This window comes from Pipistrellus kuhlii, unplaced genomic scaffold (assembly GCF_014108245.1).
Source record: "Pipistrellus kuhlii isolate mPipKuh1 unplaced genomic scaffold, mPipKuh1.p scaffold_m20_p_24, whole genome shotgun sequence".
Taxonomy (NCBI): Eukaryota; Metazoa; Chordata; class Mammalia; order Chiroptera; family Vespertilionidae; genus Pipistrellus; species Pipistrellus kuhlii.
The window spans coordinates 4,907,018-4,926,168 of record NW_023425523.1 but is presented as its reverse complement, the minus strand read 5'-3'; the positions used below and the strand labels follow the sequence as shown (position 1 = coordinate 4,926,168).

Here is a 19,151-nt window from a genome sequence, read left to right as displayed (position 1 = left end):
GCAGACGGTGTCACAGGAAGTCCGGTGGGACCAGTGGTGCTGAGAGGCTGTGGCCTCCCGGCCCTGCGCGACGTGGCCCCGGCCCCCCTGGGGGGCGGGCATCCAGCCAGAAGCGCTCTGCCTTCAGCAGCCCCCGCCCGGCCTGACAGGCAGGTGCCGGAGTCCTCGCCCCAGCTGCTGCCGGTTTTGTGCTGCCCCTGGGCTCTGGGGGGGACCCCTCGGTGCCCCTGGCCCCGGGACAGGGCACAGACACCACACCGCCCATCGCTGCCCTCGCTGCCGGGCGGCCAGCCGGGCTCCTTGGGAGACACGAAGGCGTTGGGGAAGTCTCAGCGCTGGGGGAGAGCTAGTCCCCGCCTTTTCCCGACTCATTCTCCCAAAACTTCCGATTCCCCCCCAGCTGGCCGCGGAGGGTGACTTCCCGGCCGGAGGTGACACTACGGAGTCCCCATGTGGCTCCTTCAGAAGCTCCCTCCACCTCGCAGGGGTGGGTGGGCAGAGAGAGAGAGGAAGATCCCCCCCAAACGAGTTTCTCTTAGGGAGCTAGGGATGACCTCGAACAGGTTTAGGGATTCACTCTTTCCCCCCACCCCTTCCTCACTCCCACCCCTCCTTCGCTGCCTGGACAGGTGCGGGTGCTCGGGGAGGGTGTGGCGTTGGCCTGAGGGCCCATAGATCCGTAAGTGAAAACTGTGGCCACCGCACCCTGGTGGGGCGGGCCCTTGCTCCTGTTGTACCCGTGACCCATCCTCTCGAGATCAGGGGGGCCCCACGCCCCTGGGCAGCCAGCCAGCCAGCCAGCCAGCCAGCCAGCCCTCTCTCTGCTCTGCCCCCTCCCATCCTCCAGGGGCGCCGTACCTCTCCTGGGGCGGAACCCCCCCACCACACCCCGTCCCGCTCACACCACGATGGGCGTGTCCGAGAAGACCGAGCTGACCGACTCCGGGTCCGACATCCTCCGCTGCCCCTTGCTCGCGGCCTCGGGCACCGGCAGGGTGTTGCCCGGCTTGAGCTTGCCGTTTTGGTCCTGCCCGGGCCCCGCAGGCTCCAGGAAGGCCACCCGCCGGTCAAAGTCCTCCTCCTCCTCCTCCTCCTCCTCCTGCTTGTCCCCCCCGCCTCCGGCCACGGGGTCGTGGTTGGGCGTGGTGCTGAGCATGGAGGAGCTGAGGCTGTCCCCCTGGGGGCTGGCCGGCTTGTCCACACCCCGGCACCAGCAGCGGCAGGGCGTGAGGTACAGGTAGATGAGGACCAGCACCACGCTGAGGATGCAGCCCACCAGCGTGGTGTAGGCCGTGTTGAGGGTGTCGTGGTGGCCGTGCAGCGTGAAGTTGTGCACCTTCAGCTCCACCGACAGCGTCTCGTTGAACGCCTCGCCGACGGCGAAGCAGGTGTACACGCCGCCGTCCTCCGGCTGCACCCGCTGCAGGTGCAGGCTGCCGTTCCCCAGCACCCGCGCCGTGCCGTTGGCCGGCGCCGCGGCCGCGTCCGGCACCCGCTCGAGGCCCGGCGTCACCCACGTCTTCGTCGTGCCCTGCTGCTTGGTGTCGCAGTGGAGCGTGAGGCTGTCGCCCAGGTGCGCCTCCCAGGCCCGCTCCTTGTACTCGCTGCAGTTGAGGCCGAAGACGCTGTAGGGCTTCTTGGCGCTCAGGCAGCGCAGGTCCTCCTGGAAGTCCACGGCGGGGCTGAGCCGCCGGCGCTGCCAGTGGGCGAAGAGCTGGTAGAGCTCGCAGCTGCAGTGCAGCGGGTTGTTGTGCAGGTACAGCCCGTTCTTGACCCAGGCGGGCAGCTTCTGCAGCTCGGCCACGGGCAGGCTCTTGAGCCTGTTGCCCGAGAGGTCCAGCAGCGCCAGCTTGGGGAGCCGCACCAGCTCCAGGGGGAAGCGGGCGATCTGGTTCTGGCTCAGGTAGAGCTTCTGCAGCTGGGCCACATCCTCGAAGGCAGCGCGGTCCACGGCCACGATGCGGTTGTTGTAGAGCAGCAGCACCTCCAGGGCCTGCAGCTCGCTGAACAGCGCCTCCTCCAGCGTGCGCAGCTGGTTGGAGGACAGGTCCAGGTAGCGCAGGTTGGGGACCGGGGAGAAGGCCTCGGAGGAGATGAAGTGCAGGTGGTTGTGGCTCAGCAGCAGGGAGTGCAGGTGGGGGAGGCGCGTGGGGGTCCACTCGGCCCGCAGGCGGCTCAGGTTGTTGTGGCTGAGGTCCAGCTGCGCCGTGTAGCTGGGCAGGGCGTGGGGCACGTTGGGCAGCTGCTGCTTGGAGCAGCTGAGGATGTTGCTGGCGCACAGGCAGGCGGCCGGGCAGCTGACCGCCAGCCGGCCGGCTCCGGCCACCTCGCCGCCGCCGCCCAGGAGCAGGAACCAGGGCAGCGGCAGCAGCCAGAGGCCTCGCAGGTCCCGCGGGGGTTGCATAGTGTCACCGGGGAGCGAGGAAGGCCGCCAGGAAGGTCCGGGAGGGGGTCACCCCAGCGTGATCTGGAGGGACAAAGAAGGGTCTTTCAGCACAGGCATGAGGGAGAGAGGATGGGCTAGGACCAAGGAGGGAAGGACCCACCCCCCGAACCCCCCCATCCTCCCCCCACCTTACCCCCCTGCGCCATTGGACTAGAAGTCAAAGGCAGAGATGCCGGCCAGCTCCCCGGCTGCAGGCAGTGCCTCAAAACGCGGGGCCAGCCGAAACCGGTTTGGCTCAGTGGATAGAGCGTCAGCCTGCGGACTGGAAGGTCCCAGGTTCAATTCTGCTCAAGGGCATGTACCTTGGTTGCGGTCACATCTCCGGTGGGGGGTGTGCAGGAGGCAGCTGATCGATGTTTCTCTCTCATTGATGTTTCTAACTCTCTATCCCTCTCCCTTCCTCTCTGTGAAAAATCAATAAAATATATATTTTTTAAATGCGGGGCCAGAGGAGGTGGACACGGGGCTGGCCGGGCCGGGTGGCAGGCGGGCGGGGGACGTGCGGAGACCTCAGGTTGCTGTGGTTTCCCAGCCGCCCGGGCCGCCGTGCAGGGGGGTCCCAGGGCCTCCGGGGCGGCCAGGGGGGAGGTCAGGGGCACCGGCTCGCAGGGCAGGGCGGGCGCGCCCCGGGGCTGGGCCCCGGGCCTGGGGCGGGCTCCCCCCTCCGGGGCCTCGGGTCACTGCACCTGCTCGGCGGCGAGGACGGTCTCAGCCCATGGCGGGTCCGGCGCTCCGGTCGCGGCCTCCGCGGCGGCGGCGCCTCACCGGCCGGCCTGTGGCGGCGGCGCCCGCCTTACGCAGCGGCCCGCGCCCGGCGACATGGCCCGCCTCCCGGGCTCCTCCCGGCGCCTCCGCCCGCGGGGCCCGCGACCCCGGCCGCCTGCCGCCTGCGGAGCGCGGTGGGCCCGGCGGAGCGGCGCGATCGGAGCGCCGGGGCGGCGTGGGGGCAGCGGCACCGCGCGCGCGCCCGTGGCCGCCGGAGCCGGGCGCGCGCGCGGGGCGGGGCGCACGTGCGGCGTTTGCGGGGAGCCCCGCGCCGGGCAGCGGCTCCCGGGAGCGTCCGGGCCCGGGACCCACCGGCGGCGGGGATTGTCGGGGAGGGGGCTCTGCTGCTCGCTCCGCCTCCCCCATCCCCGTCCCGGCGCCCCCAAACAGATCTCCGGAGGAGTAGCTCGGAGTGAATTTGCTGCTGCAACCGGCGCCGCACGTCTTTTGATTTTGCAAATTAAAGCAATCTAAGCTCAGGGTTGGCGGGAAATTCATTAGGTTCCCCCTCCCCCCTCTCTCTACGGCTGCGAAGTCCCCAAAAATTTGGGGAAGCGCCTTCCCCGGCCCCTGACCCCTCCTTGATGCCACCACTCACTCCACCCCCGCCCTTGGGTGCCAAGGAAGGCTCAGCGCCCCAGCCTGCGAGGCAGATGGGCAGGAGAGGGGGTAAGGGGGGGGGGGGCTGTGGCGCATGTGCAGGCCCCAGATCCCACTCTTTAGACACCCTTTTCGGCAATTCCCACCCCATCCCTCACACACACACACACACACACACACACACACAAACACAAACACACACGGGCTGCAGACAAACCAGCCACAGGCTTCTTTCTCTTCCTGGAAACTTTAAAACCCTCCCAGCCTGGGGGGTCGTTCTTCCTTTGGGCCTGGCCACCAGCGCCCTTTCTGCCCCAATGCCAGCCCTTTTCCACCTCCCCCTGCCACACACGCCCCTCCTTCTGGAGCCATGCTCTGTCACCAAACCCTAAAGATGAAGGGCCGGGGGTCTTGTTGGGGGCGGGTGCAGCACTGAAACAGAAGAAGCTGTTCTCAGGAAGTGTGTTAGGGGTTAGGGCTGGGCCAGGGGCGGGTAGGGAGAGTGGAGACCTTATGATCCAGACTCTAGCTATGGGGTGGTGGCCCCCGAGGAAGAAGTTCCCTTTTTATTCTTTCTCGTCTCTGAGGGCAGCAGGAGCACACTGAGACGAATAGCGCAGTCCATTAGCCTGCTGAGGGTTTTACAGAGAACGTCTGTCCCTCACGGGTGTCTGCCCAGGACTTAAGTGAGCGCAGGATCTCTCCGAGGGATATCAGCATGGCAGCCTCCTGCGGCGTGGTGTGTCTTCTTCCTGCCCGCCCTGGCCTCCGTGGTGAGTCGGGAGGGCATGAGGGAGTGAGAAACCCCGAAATGACCTTGTATCCTTTCCTATTGCTGCATAACAACCCCCAGACTTTAACACAGTGGTTTCATAGGATGATACAGACACTCCATGCCTGTCACAGGCAGTTTCTGTTGGTCAGAGATTCAGGGGTGCTTTGGCGGGCTGTGGGCTTGGGGGCAGGGGTCTCTAGGCAGCTACCATCACACATCAGATGGAGTACGGTGGGTGGATCACTGGAAGGCGAGGCTGGGGCTGGAGAACGGACTTCTTTCCCTGACTCACTCGTGAGGCTGGCTGTGGGCGGGCGGCCTTGGCTCCTCTCCCTGGAGGTCTCTCCACGAGACCGCAGGAGTGTCCTCGCAGCCCGGTGGCCAGCTTCCTCCGGAGCAAGATCGCCAAGAGCCAGCCAGGCAGGAGTCACACCGAGCCGGCTCTCCGAGGCCACACCTGTCACCTCCATGTTGGGAGTTGCATGGACCACCCTGACTCAGCGTGGAAGGAAGGAGAGCGCACGAGGGGTGCAGGGGCGGGGCTGGCTCTCACACACATCGTCACGGAAGTCACATCTGTTTTTATGATTTTGAAGGAATTCAAACCTACACAGAAGTGGAGGGAAGAATGCAACCAACTCCCATGTAGGGACCATTCCCATTCAGTTCTCAGTAAGGAAATTCCATCGTTTTCTTTTGTAACGGGCCCCGGGGAAACACATGTCCTTCCCCCAAACCCTCACCCCCACAACTTTCCTTAGACCCGTGGTCGGCAAACGGCGGCTCTCGAGCCACATGCAGCTCTTCGGCCTCTTGAATGTGGCTCTTCCACAAAATACCACGGCCTGGGAGAGTCTATGTTGAAGTGGCATTAGAAGAAGTTTAAGTTTAAAAAAGTGTGGCTCTCCAAAGGAATTTCAGTCGTTGGGCTGTTGGTATTTGGCTCTGTGGACTCGTGAGTTTGCCGAGCACCGCCTCAGACGCAGTGGCCAGGCTCTCTCTTGCTCGCCCTTTCTGCTGTGTGTAAGGGATGGAGGAGAGACAGACACAGGAAAGAGGCCCCTTATGCCGGGCACCAGCCTCAGGTGTCTGCAGCTGGGAGAGGCCACCACAGGTGTGGTCCTCCCTGGTCCTCACCCCCCGCACCCATCCCCCACCCCGCACCAGCTCATTCTGAAGTAACCTTGCCAGGAACCCTTTACTTTCTGCTCCCAGTCCCTGACCCCCTAGAAGAAAAAAAAGCAGTAACCGTGCCATTTTCAAATGTTTTTTTAATTATTTATTTTATATATTTATTTTTAAATATATTTTATTGATTTTTTTACAAAGAGGAAGGGAGAGGGATAGAGAGTTAGAAACTTCGACCAGCTGCCTCTTGCACACCCCCTACTGAGATGTGCCCACAATCAAGGTACATGCCCTTGACCGAAATCGAACCTGGGACCCTTCAATCTGCAGGCTGATGCTCTATCCACTGAGCCAAACTGGTTTCGGCCATTTTCAAATGTTAATGTGCAGTCAGATCACCTGGGGATCTTGTAACCCGAGGATTCTGAAGCCGTGGGTGTAGGGCAGTGGTCGGCAAACTCATTAGTCCACGGAGCCAGATATCAACAGCACAACGATTAACATTTCTTTGGAGAGCCAATTTTTTTAAACTTAAACTTCTCCTAATGCCACTTCTTCAACATAGACTTGCCCAGGCCGTGGTATTTTGTGGAAGAGCCACACTCAAGGGGCCAAAGGCAGCATGTGGCTCGCGAGCCGCGGTTTGCCGACCACGGGGATAGGGTGGCGCCTGAGGTTCTGCATTTCTGATCAGTTTGGCGATGCAGACGCTGCAGGCCCACAGGCAGGCCCAGCCCCTCACTCCCCGTGGCTGTTCACATCGATCACCATGAAATAACATTATCAATCACGTCTTCCGTTCCCACCTTCAATAGCCACACGTGACGGGCTGCGCCGTGGAACACGGTCACGGAACGTCCCACTGGGTGGCAGCGTGTAGGACACAGACTCCCAATGACATGCCCACAGCTGCCCCTCGCCCAGAACAACCACCTACTAATTCACGACAGAAAGAGAACCTCAGCAGGGTGAACGGCGACAGGCTGTTTGCCGAGGGCATTGATTTCCTCTCGCTGGAGTGGATCGGCCCGGGGTTCCCACGTTCCATTTGGAAGGTCGTCCGGTTACCTCAGCATGTGAGCCCAGGAGGCTGGCCGTGTCTGAGACCAGGTGAGCTGCTTTTCTCTCTACTTGGAATATTTTCGGAGACTGTGGGAAGACACCCCCTTAAAAAGCTCCCTGTGGGCTCCTTTTCAAAGACTCCATGTGGCTGGCCGCCCTTCTTTAGGGCAAAGTAGTCCTAAAGTGTAGGCCACTGAGGGTCCACTTCACATCGAACATACATCCTGACGAAACTTTGGCTATTCTGTCTGTTTACGTGTGCATGTCCCCATTAGGCTGTATGTCCTCCAAAGCACTGATTGGCCCTAGGTCTGGCTCTTAATCGGCATTCAAAATATATGTTGTTTACCCTGACCAGTGTGGCTTGATGGTTAGAGTGCTGGCCAAGCACCAAAGGGTCATGGGTTCAATTCCCAGTTCAATTCCCCAATTAGGTGCTTGAGGGAAGCAACCAATGGATCTCCCCCCGCCCCCTTCCACTCTCTCTATAAAGCCGTGGGGAAAAAATATCTCTCTGGTGAGGATTAAAGGCACAACGTTCGTTGAATTAATTCATTAATTAATAATGGCACTAAATCAACATGTTTATTACACGTTAGCCTCCATGTCTAGTGTAGGAGGAAGGGCAGAGCGTAGCAGGCGTCTTCAAACTACGGCCCGCGGGCCACATGCGGCCCGCAGAGGAGTCTGATCCGGCCCGCCAGGTTTTTTGGGCAGTGAGCGCAGCCGAGGTGTTACAGTAGGAATTAGTAGTTCTTATAGTCCGGCCCTCCAGCTCTCTGAGGGACCGTGATCTGGCCCCCACTTTAAAAAGTTTGAGGACCCCTGGGTAGGGTCTGGGCGTGGACGAGTCGCAGCTGCACGCGGGCTTGGTGACTCTGGGGATTGCACGTGGTTCCACTAAACCTCATTCCATCACCTGCCCAGTGGGAACAAGACTGGCACCTGGGTCTCCCGGGGCTATTTGGGGGGGGATCAAGTGAGCTAACAGGTGTGAAAGTGCCTCGTCACGCATCAGCATTACCCTTTCTCCATCAGTTAGGAGGGCCCGGTCTCCATATCCACGTGTGTACAGACTTTACGTCTTGCTCCCACATTCTAGGGTGTCTTTTGCTCATTTGGAAAATTCATCCACATATTGTTTAAGTTCTCCTTTCCTGAGTTCATCAAGTAGATGCTCCCTGGAAATGCTGCTGACGAATGCCTGGTTCACAATGTTCTTTCTGCCTTTGGGGGCGGGGTTCCAACGTCACAGTCAGCCTGCAGCCTACAGACACCCCAGAGGGGAAGGCTGGTTCCCAGGCCCTGCACCCAGCACCACTCCCTGCGGCTCCCGCAGTGCGGCGCGGCACCCAGGCTAGTGGGAACCGAATCCTGCTTGTGCCGCTCCTTTGGGGACGCAAGCCAGTTACTTAACCTATAAAATGGGCATTCCAACTGTCAGTCCAATCATGGATTTTTCTCATCTTTTTTTTTAATATATATTTTATTGATTTTTTACAGAGAGGAAGGGACAGGGATAGAGAGCTAGAAACATCGATGAGAGAGAAAAACATCGATCAGCGGCCTCCTACACACCCCCTACTGGGGATGTGCCTGCAACAAAGGTACATGCCCTTGAACTGGAATCAAACCAGGGACCCTTCAATCCGCAGCCGATGCTCTATTCACTGAGCCACACCAGTCACAGCATGTTTCTCGCCTTGACATCATGAATTCCCCGTTACCGGGAGCATTCAAACAGAGGCGGGTGGCACCCTGCACAGATGCCCCTCCATTTGTTCATTCATTCTATATCACATTCCCCAACCTCCATTCCCATAGAAGAAGAACGTCTGTGAGTGTTTAGGAATGAAATGCAGAGACAGACACTCAGGAAACCGTCTCTGTTCGCAGGTGTGGCTCAGCGGTTGAGCGTCGACCCAGGAACCAAGAGGTCGCTGGTCCATTCCCAGTCGGGGCACATGCCCGGGTTGGGGGCTCGATCCTCAGTAGGGGGCGTGCAGGAGGCAGCCAATGGGTGATGTTCCTCTCTCATCGATCTTTCTCTCTCTCTATCCCTCTCCCTTCCTCTCGCTAAAAAACAAACAAAACACACACGCACGCACACAATGTACTTGCTATGCAAATATTTTGAGGACCAGTCTCCCATTCCCCTCACTCCCTGCCTTCCAGCCACATGGCGGTCTCCGTTTGTTCTACAGAGCAATTCTGCAGCTGCTGCTCATGCTGAGGTGCTGTACTTTGCAAAGGTACCAAGTCCCAGGTCCGAGCCCTTCTCAGAATGGACCACGTGCAGTCTCCTGTCGGGCAGGAGAGGTGGTGTTGCCAGTGGGAGTACTGGTGAGGAGGAGGAGGAGGAAGGGGGCAGGCGGGAAAGCACGGGGCGGGTCCTCAAACCCAGAGCTGTCTCCCCACGGCCGTCCTGACAGCCCTGACGCCTGACAGCATCGCAGGTTTTCCTTGTTTTCTTCCCCGGCTTCCACAGACAGCGCACCTGCCCTCGCTTCCTCCCACCAAGGTCAATGCTCCGCGGGCTTTGATAAATGTCATCTTTTTTCCAAAGTCGCCTCGGAAAAAGGCAATTTGGCTGCAGTCAGGCAGAACCAGGGAGCGGAAGGGCGGCCCTTTATTGACCGGAGCCCAATCCCGAGAACAAAGCCGAGAGGAGTGGGAGCGGCCGGGGGCTCCCGGTGACCGGCCTCCTCCCCCGGGACCCGTGTGGGCCTGGGGTTGGGTCTCCTCCCCGCTCTTCTCCTCTCCCGGCCTCGTCTTCTGCTCCTGGTTTCCTGGTTCCTGGCTGGTAGCTCAAGGCCCCCCAGAGCCCCCGCAGCGCCTCCGTGGGCTGCTGATGAGTGCGGGAATAAATAACAGCCAGCTAATTACCTCCTGATTGCCGCGCGCTAACGAGGCCGAGGCTGGGCTGGAGTGGAGATGCTGCAGCTGATCCTGCTCCGGGCATGCGGGCATGCGTCAGGGTTCGGGGGAAATTTCCATGCCTCCCTTCCCCGCCGCCCGGGGTCTGCGTGGAGGCGCTCCCCCTCCCGCTTCCCCTGGGAGTTCGGAGACTCACCCGGACGCTGTTTGTATCAGGCCTTCGTGGGCCGTGGGCGTGGGCTTCTGGGAGAAGCAGGGAAAGGCTTTCCTGGAGGCCGGGGTTGGCCAAGGTCATGGGGAGATGGGTCTGCAGGGACCGCGTTCGCCAACACTCACTGTCCTAATTGCATCTGCTGCCCAGCTGCCGGCGGAGAGGCTCCCCTCAGACGTGCAAGCGGAGGGGAGAAGTGCAGAGCCCGGGCATTGGACTCAGCGGGTCTGGCTTCCAGTCCTTCCCCTCGACCTCCATGACCTTGGCCGCACCCTTTCGTCGCTCTGGTCCTCGATTCCCTCTCTACAAGCCAAAGGTTCGGCAAACCTTGGGCTTCCCTTCTGTAGGACTCCTGGCAAACGCCAGAACCCGGCCCGGCGGGCGTGGCTCAGTGGCTAAGCATCGACCTAGGAACCCGGAGGTCATAGCTCTCTCCCCGTCAGGGCACATGCCTGGCTGTGGGCTCCGTCCCCAGTGTGGGGTGGGCAGGAGGCAGCCAATCAATGAGTCTCTCTCTTTATTGATGTTTCTTTCTCTCTTTCTCTCTCTCTCCTTTCCTCTCTCAAATCAATAAAAAAATATATATATCTAAAAACAACCTGCAACACCCCCCCACCCCCCCCCACACACACATACACAGAACCTGGATTCTCTTATAACAAAACAGCAGCCAAGCCCAACAAGGAATATTCTACAAAGTAACTTGGCTCTCCTCTTCCAAACACCAAGACCACAGAAGCCAGGGAGACCGAGGCGGCTCCAGATTCAGAGACTGAAAAGACAGGGCAAGTAAACGTGACCCCTGGTCCTGGACCGGCCCCCGGCCGCCAGTGGCGCTGTTAGAGTCACCGGTGGCGTGTGGACGGGGTCTGTGGGCAGGACGGTAGCTTTGTATCGGTGTCAGCTTCCTGGCTGACATGCTGCTCTGTGGTTGAGTGGAAGAACACCCTTGCTTTTAGGAAACACACACTGAAGAGTCAAAAGCTAATGGGGCATCCCTCCTGAATGGACCAGAAATTACACATAGGGTACATGGTGGGCGGGGGGGGAGGGGGGGCGCGAAGGGCGAGGGGGGACGAGGGGTCGCCAGGAGGCAGGTGTGTTCCATGTCTGTGAGACGTTGGGGAACTCGGTGAAAGGTACTCAGGAGCTCTTTGTACCCTTCTTGCAATTTTTCTCTAAATCTGAAATTACTGCAAGAGAAAACGTTCTAAAAGGCCATAGATTGTACAGCTGCTGTATTATTACAGCGTGCAGAACAGCGGTGCCTTCGGACAGGGCGGGCGCTGGAAGGTAAGGAGAGGCGAGAGACAGGTCAGGGAGGCTCGGGGTTGGGGCTGAACGCCCCAATCAGTTTTGGGGCTCCGCGTCTCAGTGAGCTCATCAGAGTCACGTGGCTCAGATAACCACGCAGGTGACGGCTCTTTGGAAGCTGAATAGAATCACTCATCCTTTCTCCTTCTTCCTGGCACTGCAACTATAACCAGTGAACGCCAGACCGCCACTCCGGGCCTGGCATTCCTCTTGATTCTCCGTCTAGTCTCATGGGACGTGGTTGTTCTCAGAGAGGCGGTCCCCTTTAAGGACTGGGAACCCCGAGGCCCTTGCCGGAAACGGGAGTTGGCCAGACCTGCATCCCTGTGTGCTCCTGTGTGCTTGTGTGCCTATGTGTGCTCCTGTGTGCCTATGTGTGCTTGTGTGTGCTTGTGTGTGCCCGTGTGTGTCAGTGTGTGCCTGTGTATGCCTGTGTGTGCCTGTGTGCTCATGTGTGCTTGTGTGTGTCTTTGTGTGCCCGTGTGTGCCCGTGTGTGCTCATGTGTGCCCGTGTGTGTCCGTACACACATGTCCTGGAAGCCTCGATTTCAGGCGCTGACTCTGTGAACAGCGAGACCCCTGGGGGCGGAAGGGGGCGGCTGTGGCTGCAAATCCATGACCTCCTGCTTGGCGGGGCCTTAGGGGGAGCCCCTTCGCCGTGTCCTCCTGGAGCAGCCCTGTGTGTGCGAGGGGAGGGGGTGCCCTGCAGCTCCCAACTGTCCTCAGGCAACTTGGGGTCCTCGCGCCACAGGGCGCAGATGAGCTGATGAACAGGGCGAGGGAATCAGAACCATGGCTGCGGCTTTGCGCCCTTTCCGGACATCCCTCCCTGACACCACAGCAGCTGCCACTCCGACGTCTCCTCATGGCTCAGATGGCCTGGCAGCGGGGACAGGCCTGGCCCGGGCACAGGGCCTGTGAAGGGCCCCATGGTCCCCAGCTGGGCCAGCAGCACTCCCAGGAGTGCCACGCTCTTCCCTTTCCTGCCTCCAGGGGGCGCTGCTCCCCGGGGCCCTGGCTTCTCAAGGGCATCCCCGCTGAAGGCCCTTCTGCTGGGCTCCCTCTCCGGCTGTCTGGCTACCTCGCTCCCCCCACACTCTGCCCGCACCCCCAGGAATCAGCGTCCGAGCCCCGGCTGCTGCCCTGGAGCTGAGAGAGGGGACAGGGAGGGGGAGGGAGGAGCTGGCCCAGGAATCGTGTACGGCCTCCGATTCCCAGGCCCGCTGCCGTCTCACCTAGTCCGGGTGGACATTTCTTCTTTGCTTTTGTCTTTTAAAATATATTCTGGTTGGTTTCAAAGAGGGAGGGAGAGAGAGAGAGAAACATCAATGATGAGAGAATCATTGGTGGGCCGCCTCCTGCACGCCCCCTACTGGGGATGGAGCCCGCAACCCAGGCCTGTGCCCTGACTGGGAATCCAACCGTGACCATGGCCTCCTGCTCATAGGTTGATGCTCATCCCCTGAGCCACGCCGGCCTTGACGCTTTATTAGTAAAGAGCCCATTCACCCGTTAGCGCTGTAGTGGGCCTCCTGGGGTCGGCCGTGCGGACAGTGTTCCCTGCTCGGTGCTGCCCAGCTGATCTGCTTCCCGGGCCAGGGAGAGGGAGAAAGAGTGAGCACTGTCATCTCTCTCCTCCCTCCTCCCACCCCGGCCATGCCCCACGGGTCACGGCATCCCCTGCCCTCTCCCCACGCTCAGGAAACCAAACCCAGGCTGGGCCGCGGGGGCAGCGCGGTGGGCTGGGGGCCAGCAGAGCAGCTGCCGGAGGTGTCATCTTGCCGTGGGGGTGGGGAGGAGCCGGCCCGGTGAGGCCTCCTCTGAGACCAGGCGGGAAACCTGAACCTCTCTCTGTCCTTCTGACTCCCCAGGGAGAAGATCCCGAGGGTCTGAGTGGGCCGGGTCAGGGTCAGCCCGGGAGCCGGGCCGCGGCTGGCTGGCCAGGCTGCGGAACAGGAGCTGAGCTCTCAGGGGTGAACGCCAGGCGGCATCCCCGGAGCAGAGGACAGGAGCGCAGCCCCAGTCTAGGCGGCAGCCGCCAGGCCCTGCCCCGCAGACAGGCGGGTATCGATCCCTCACGCCCCTCCCTTGCTCCACTTCGCGTTGCAGCTAATGGCCCGGAAAAAACTGGCCAGCTGTTCCTCGGCTGTGACTTAACGAGCTCGGGGACGATCGATGCCCCTTCCGGCCTCCCATTAGGCCTGGGGGCGGGCGGGGTGAGTGCGGCCTGTCCTGAGGGCGCCGGTCCCCAGCTGCCGTCTGCTGGCAGCCACCTGGGCTGGCATCTGTGCCAGGAGGAGGGGGCAGGCCCGGGAGGGCCCCGGGAAGTCTTCTGACGCAGGGCCCGTCTCAGCAGCGGGAGAAGGGACTCCGTGACCATGTCACGTGGGGGCGGACAGGCTGGTGGGGAGCTCCGTACCCCCAGCTTGCTGCCACATCCTCTCTCTGCCTGGGTCTGTCACTCTGCCCTCGGCCTTCAGTCCCCACCCTCAGCTCCCAGCCTCCCAGGCCCCCCCGGGTCCCCGGGGGCAGGGAAGGGGCCGGGAGCCCGTTTGGCTCCCAGCCCGGCCTCCCTCTGCTATTTTTACCCTCAGTCCAGGGAGGGGGGGACTGGATCCTCAGCGTGCTCACTGCAGCGGAGGAAGTGAGGGTGGAGAGAGATGGAGAGGGGACGGTGTCCGCTGGGCAGAGACGGAGGGGCAGGGAGCAGAGGCCCAGGCCAGGAGACTGAGAGTTCTGAGACCAGGACCGGTGAGCAGATGAGAGACCAAAAAGCGACGCCCACTGAGAGGCAGAAAAAGCGAGACAGGGAGCCATCAGGGAGGAAAGAGGAGGTGGGACGTGAGGAGGAGGACGCCGGGTACTGGGCGGGGTCAGGCCCCAGGTGCCCTATCGATGCCCCTGGGAGGAAGCCGAGGTGCTGGGCACAGTGCCCAGAGGCCTGGGTGGGATTCCAGGAGTCAGGGGAGGACGCTGGGTCACAGGACAGGGACCAGAGCTGACTGGAGGGACGAGGAGGGGGTGTGGAGTCTAGAGATGGGGAGGCCAGGCAGGGACCCTCCCCTGGGGTCCAGCCTCTCTGGGGAGAGGGAGCCGGCAGGGAGCCAGAAGCAGGAGCCAGGGCGATGCGGGGAGAAGAGGGGTGACTGCTGGGGGCTCTGGAGGGAACGGGCTGGAGGGAGGGGTCTAGGACAGCCCCGCCTGGCCCTGGGGGCACCTTCTTCCTCCAGCCTCCCAGCCACCGTCACCCATGAGCCAACCAGACGGAGCCCCTGAAGGGGTCTGTGTGGGGCCCATCCGACCCGGTCATCCTTCTGGGTCCTCAGGCCGGATTTCCTCCTGAGGGCGGTCCCCGGAGGATGGCCCGGTTTGTGCGAGCAGAGGTGCCCACTGCTCTGTCCCCCCCGCCCCCCGCCCATGCCGCCCTCCCCCGGCCTGAAACTGTCACCCTGTCGGCACCCTGGAGAGAGAAGCCACTGGAGGTGCTGCTGACTCAGACTCCAAAGCCAGAGCCGCCGAGGGCCGGAGGGAGCGTCCTGGGCCTCGTCCCCCCTCCCGGGAGCTGGGCCCCGTGCTCTGCTCCCATAGGCGGACGCAGCCTCCGGACTCCGAGCTCAGTGCTCCCTCCAGGACGCCTGCCGGCCTGTCTCTTCCCAGCTGCCTCCTAGGAGGAGGAAGAGGAGGAGGAGGAGGAGGAAGAGGAGGGGGAGGAGGAGGAGGGGGAGGAGGGGGGGGAGGAGGAGGAGGAGAAGGAGGGGGAGGAGGAGGAGGAGGAGGAGGAGGCAGCTACCTCCCAGGAGGAGGAGGGGTTTTCTCTGGGGAGCCTCGGCCCTCTTGCCAGGCCCTCCCGGCAGGGATGGTGTGGGGGTCAGAAGGTGAGAAGTTGGGGCCCACAGGACAGCAAGGCCCCGAGGAGGGACCAAGCTTGTGGATTTGGAGGGGGAGGCACCCCCGCCCCACCTCCCGCAGGCGGCGCGTTGTAGCTCATTGGCCAACACTGCCCTCTGGTGGCTGCTGGTTGTCAGGGCCGCCTCGGGGCCCTGAAATGGAGCTGTTGGTTGGCTCTGCTTCCTCACCCAGGTCCTCACCATCCGGGGACCCTGGGCTGCACAGGGCTAATGTGCCCTCTCCAGGGCTACCCTTCCAGGCCGAGCTTCCATCCACCACCCTCCAGTACGGTCCTCAGGTGCATGGGCGAGGGCAGACCATCGCCCCACCCTGCAGGGCCACTCACAGCCATGTCTCCATCGCCGAAGGGTGCTGGGTCTGGGAGTCTGACCCTTCCTGAGACATAGGAGCCTGAGAGTTGAATGGGGGGCGGGGGGGATGAGGAGGGTCCTGTTTTCAGGTGGGCCAGGAATGGAGGACAGGACTGTCTGGGAGAGAGGCCACAGGGCCCAGGGCCCCGTGCGGGACGGAGGGAGGGGAGTCAGGCTGGCCAGGTGGGCTGGCCAGGCTGGGACGGGTCATTCTGAGGGGCCTGGCCCAGAGATGTGGAGCAGGGGTTTCCCCTGGAGTCAGACCAGGCGTGCTGCTGGTGCCGTGTGGGGAAAGCCAGCCCCGCTGGGCTCCTGGGCTGGAGCGGGAACGGGGCGGGAGCTGGAATGAGACACCCGGTGGTCCAGGGTGCCATGCTCCTGCGGATCCGGCTGGCAACTTCCTGGGACACCAGGAACCCAGAGGGGGGAATCCCAGACACTCCAATTCCCACTCCACCCCTGGCCTCCTGCCCGCAGGACGGACGTGCGGGTCACTCTTGGGGGCCCCGCCCCCGGAGAGCACCGCTGGGAGCGTGAGCATCCTTCTGTCTCCGTGCTCTTCACCGCCGGCCGCCCCTTGCCTCTGAGTCTCTCCGATGGACACGTGTTCAGAGGCACCGTCTCCATGTCTGCGGGGGCCTGTTGTCTGCCCCCACGCTCTGAGCCTGCGGGACAGGAGCGTTCCCAGCCCCTCCTGCACCCCCTCCCTCTGCAGCTCGTGGCCCCCGTCGATGCTTCCTGACGGGCAGGAGGCAGGCACATCTGTGGCCTGCACCTCCCTGCTCAGAACACGGCACCGTGTGGCCCCGCAGTCTGACCTGCCAGCCAGTCTACCTCTCTGTTCCCGTGTCGGCCCTCACAGAGCCTTTCTCCGTCACACCGGACAGCGCGTGGTGCCCCGGTGTTCCGTGAACCTGCCTGCCTGCCTGTCTCCACGCTTTTGCCAGGCCTGCTCCCTCCCCACGGGCCACGCTCCTTCCGAGTCCCACTTACAGCCCGGACCCTTCCGTGCAGACCGAGGACGCCTCCTTCAGGAAGCCTTCCCAGATTTCCTGGGGGTGGGGGGTGTCCACTTTTTCCTGCGAATCTCCAGAGCACTTTGTCTCTCCTTTGAAGATCATAACCCACCTTGTCTCTCTTCTAGATGAGACGCACCAAAGGGGCAGGGTTTGCATTTGTTTCAGGGACGTGTCCCTCCCTCTCACCCCCGGCACAGAGCTTTGCGTAGAGTCGGTGCTCCATACACACATCTGGGACGGAGTGGCGTGGGGCCTGCCGAGTGGGCTGCTGGGAGCTGAGGAAGGTGGGAGGGGGGTGCCCGGGAAGTGTGCTCGGAGGGGACGGGGAGGGAAGTCACGGTCAGGGAGGGGAGCAGGGAGCCGGTCTCAGAGGAAGAGGAGCGCTTTGCTGAGGAGAAGAGGCAGCTGGGAGGGCTGTGGGGATGTGGGGGTGAAAGAAGGGCACCGGGTATTGGGGGACAACAGGTCGGCTTCAGGGTCAGGTCTGAGGGACCCCAGCTGCCTGCACCCTCAGCGACAGGCAAGAAATGGGTGGGGCCCCGGAGGCTTGGATTCTGGTCACATCTGCCTCCCCCTCCAGCTGGTGGCCTTGGGCATTACCCCGCCTCTCTGGGCCCATTCATTTGTAATGTAAGCCTCTGACCTCCAACGACCCTTTCAACTCTGCTCTGCTGACTCCGTTTTGAGGTTCAGACGTAGAGGGGTAAAGCTCCCTGGGGTGTTGACCCCCTAGCCCCCGGCCTGAGCACCCGGAATGACCCCACCGAGGTCCTGGAGGCGACAGAGTTCAAGGCCAGGATGAGGCACGGGGCTGAGTCAGCTCCGTCTGGGCTCAGAGGAGGTGGAGGGCGCTGGCAGGGGGAGACAGCACCTCCAATCCGGAGCAAGCTAAGCGTCCGGTTCTCAGGCTCTGGGGAAGGGTCTCCGGGGACCCCCTCTCTCTTTGCCATCTCTTGTCCTCTTCCTTTGCCCCGTTCCCAGACTCAGTAACCAGAGACCTGGGACTTGACCCCCGCCGACCCGCTGTGTGTCTCTGAGAAAGTCACTGAACCTCTCTGAGCCTCAGCTGTGTATGGAGCTACTGGAACGAGCTCCGAAGGCCCTTCCGAAACTCCTCCTGTGGACGTGCCCGGGCCCGGGCCCACGGCTAGCTCTCCCTGCTGCGGGGGCGGGGGTGGGGAGGGCGGCTGGGACAGACCTCCCGGCAGAGGTCACAGGCCTCGGGGCACCTGGTGCCTGGAGCTGGGGTGGGCATCAGAAGGGCAGGCCGGTGGGGGAAGGTTGGATGGGCGGATGGGCAGAGGGCATGGTCCCAGCAGCCCCTGCTCGCCAGGGAGGAGGGACCCCTCACCCCTCGGCTGCAGGCCTCTCGACGCTGCAGTCTCAAGGCCCAGGAGCTCCGGGGGATTTTCCTTTGGGGTCCGGCCTTGAGCCCCCGCGGATGGATGGATGGATGGGCGGGGGCGGGCCGGCTGGCTGGGGCGGGCTCCCGGTCTCAGGGCTGCCGGGCCGCACCGTGGGTGTTCCTGCTGCTCTCTGGAGCCGGTTCATCTGAGGCCCCCAGTTTCTAATCCGGTTGGGAAGCGTTTATTTTTGGGTCCCTGTAACCTAGCAATGGGCTCACATGACCAGTGGCAGCTGCAGGCTGAATATACCGTTGGATCTTGGCTCCTGGCAGGGGGTGTCGGCCAGACTGTGGGGGAAGAAAGGGAGAGAAGAGGCTCTCACCTCTGCTTTCCTGGTCTCCCCCTCATCCTCAGCCCGGCCCCCGGATGGCAGGCGGATGGCAGGAGGCGGGGCGGGCCCAGGGGGAGCCTGCTCAGGGCGGGCGGGAGGGCTGGGTGTCCGTGGGGATGGGGTGGGTGCAGGGAGGGGCTGCCGTGGGCATCCTGGGGGGAGGCCGGGCGGGGGAGGAGGCGTCTGGACAGACAGTCTGGGTCATGGAATCTCGGGGATACCCCGGTCGGGGCCGGGACCCCACCTTTCGCTCCCCCCCACTCTGCCCCCTGAGAAACGGTGGATATTAAATTGTTAACGTTTCTGGGAGAGAGGACCCTTGGGCGGCTCCGTGTGAACCGATGTGTCAGCCTCCTTCTCGGAAGCGGGCTCTGACAGGCCGGAGAGCGGAGGGGGGCGTGGGGGCGGGAGGGAGGGGCTGCGGGCACACGAAAGGCACTCGGGGGGTATTTACTGAACAAATGGGCGCTGGAGGATGAACTCGGTCCCCTTCAGGGTCTCGTCTGAGGGGACCGGAAAGGGTGGGGGGCAGAGGGGGTGGACATAGCCCTGTGAGGAGGTGCAGGCGGGCAGGGGCGGGCAGGGCTGGCCGGGAGGAGGTCTGGGGTGGAGAGAGCAGACCTCAGCGAGGGCCGCCATTGCCCAGGCGTGGACGGGCGCCCACTCCCGGGCCACAGGCAGCGCAGGGTGTGGGTCTCGGGGTGGTTCTCCATCTGAGTGCTTCCCCCTCCTCCCTGTGCCGGACCGGTGGGATGCAATGTCAGCAGCTCCCCAGGCTGAGGTCATTGGATGAGATACAGTAGGAGGGCCTCCCCAGATTGGGCCTTCCATAACTCGTGTCGCCATCGTTATTGTTAGCCTCATGGTCATCATCCTCATCCTCATCCTCATCCTCATCCTCACTCTGATCGTCATCAGCCGCCTCCGGGGCCGGATGGGCAGTTTTCCTCCCCCAACC

At 62.5% G+C, this 19,151-nt stretch overlaps 1 protein-coding gene across 1 annotated transcript; it reads right to left on the bottom strand.

Moving 5' to 3' along the window:
• Window positions 1–334: 334 nt before the first annotated feature.
• AMIGO1 (adhesion molecule with Ig like domain 1) lies at window positions 335–3,367 on the bottom strand. The gene is made up of 2 exons (XM_036452736.2): window positions 3,133–3,367; window positions 335–2,467 (listed from the first exon to the last, which is right to left on the bottom strand). The coding sequence occupies exon 2, from the start codon at window positions 2,402–2,404 to the stop codon at window positions 899–901; it is 1,506 nt and encodes a 501-aa protein (XP_036308629.1). The 5' UTR covers window positions 2,405–2,467; window positions 3,133–3,367; the 3' UTR covers window positions 335–898.
• Between the last annotated feature and the right edge of the window lie 15,784 nt (window positions 3,368–19,151).

What these genes read in the sequence shown, in the direction of transcription:
- AMIGO1 (XM_036452736.2), bottom strand. Translation starts at nt 2,404, where the DNA reads ATGCAACCCCCGCGGGACCTGCGAGGCCTCTGGCTGCTGCCGCTGCCC.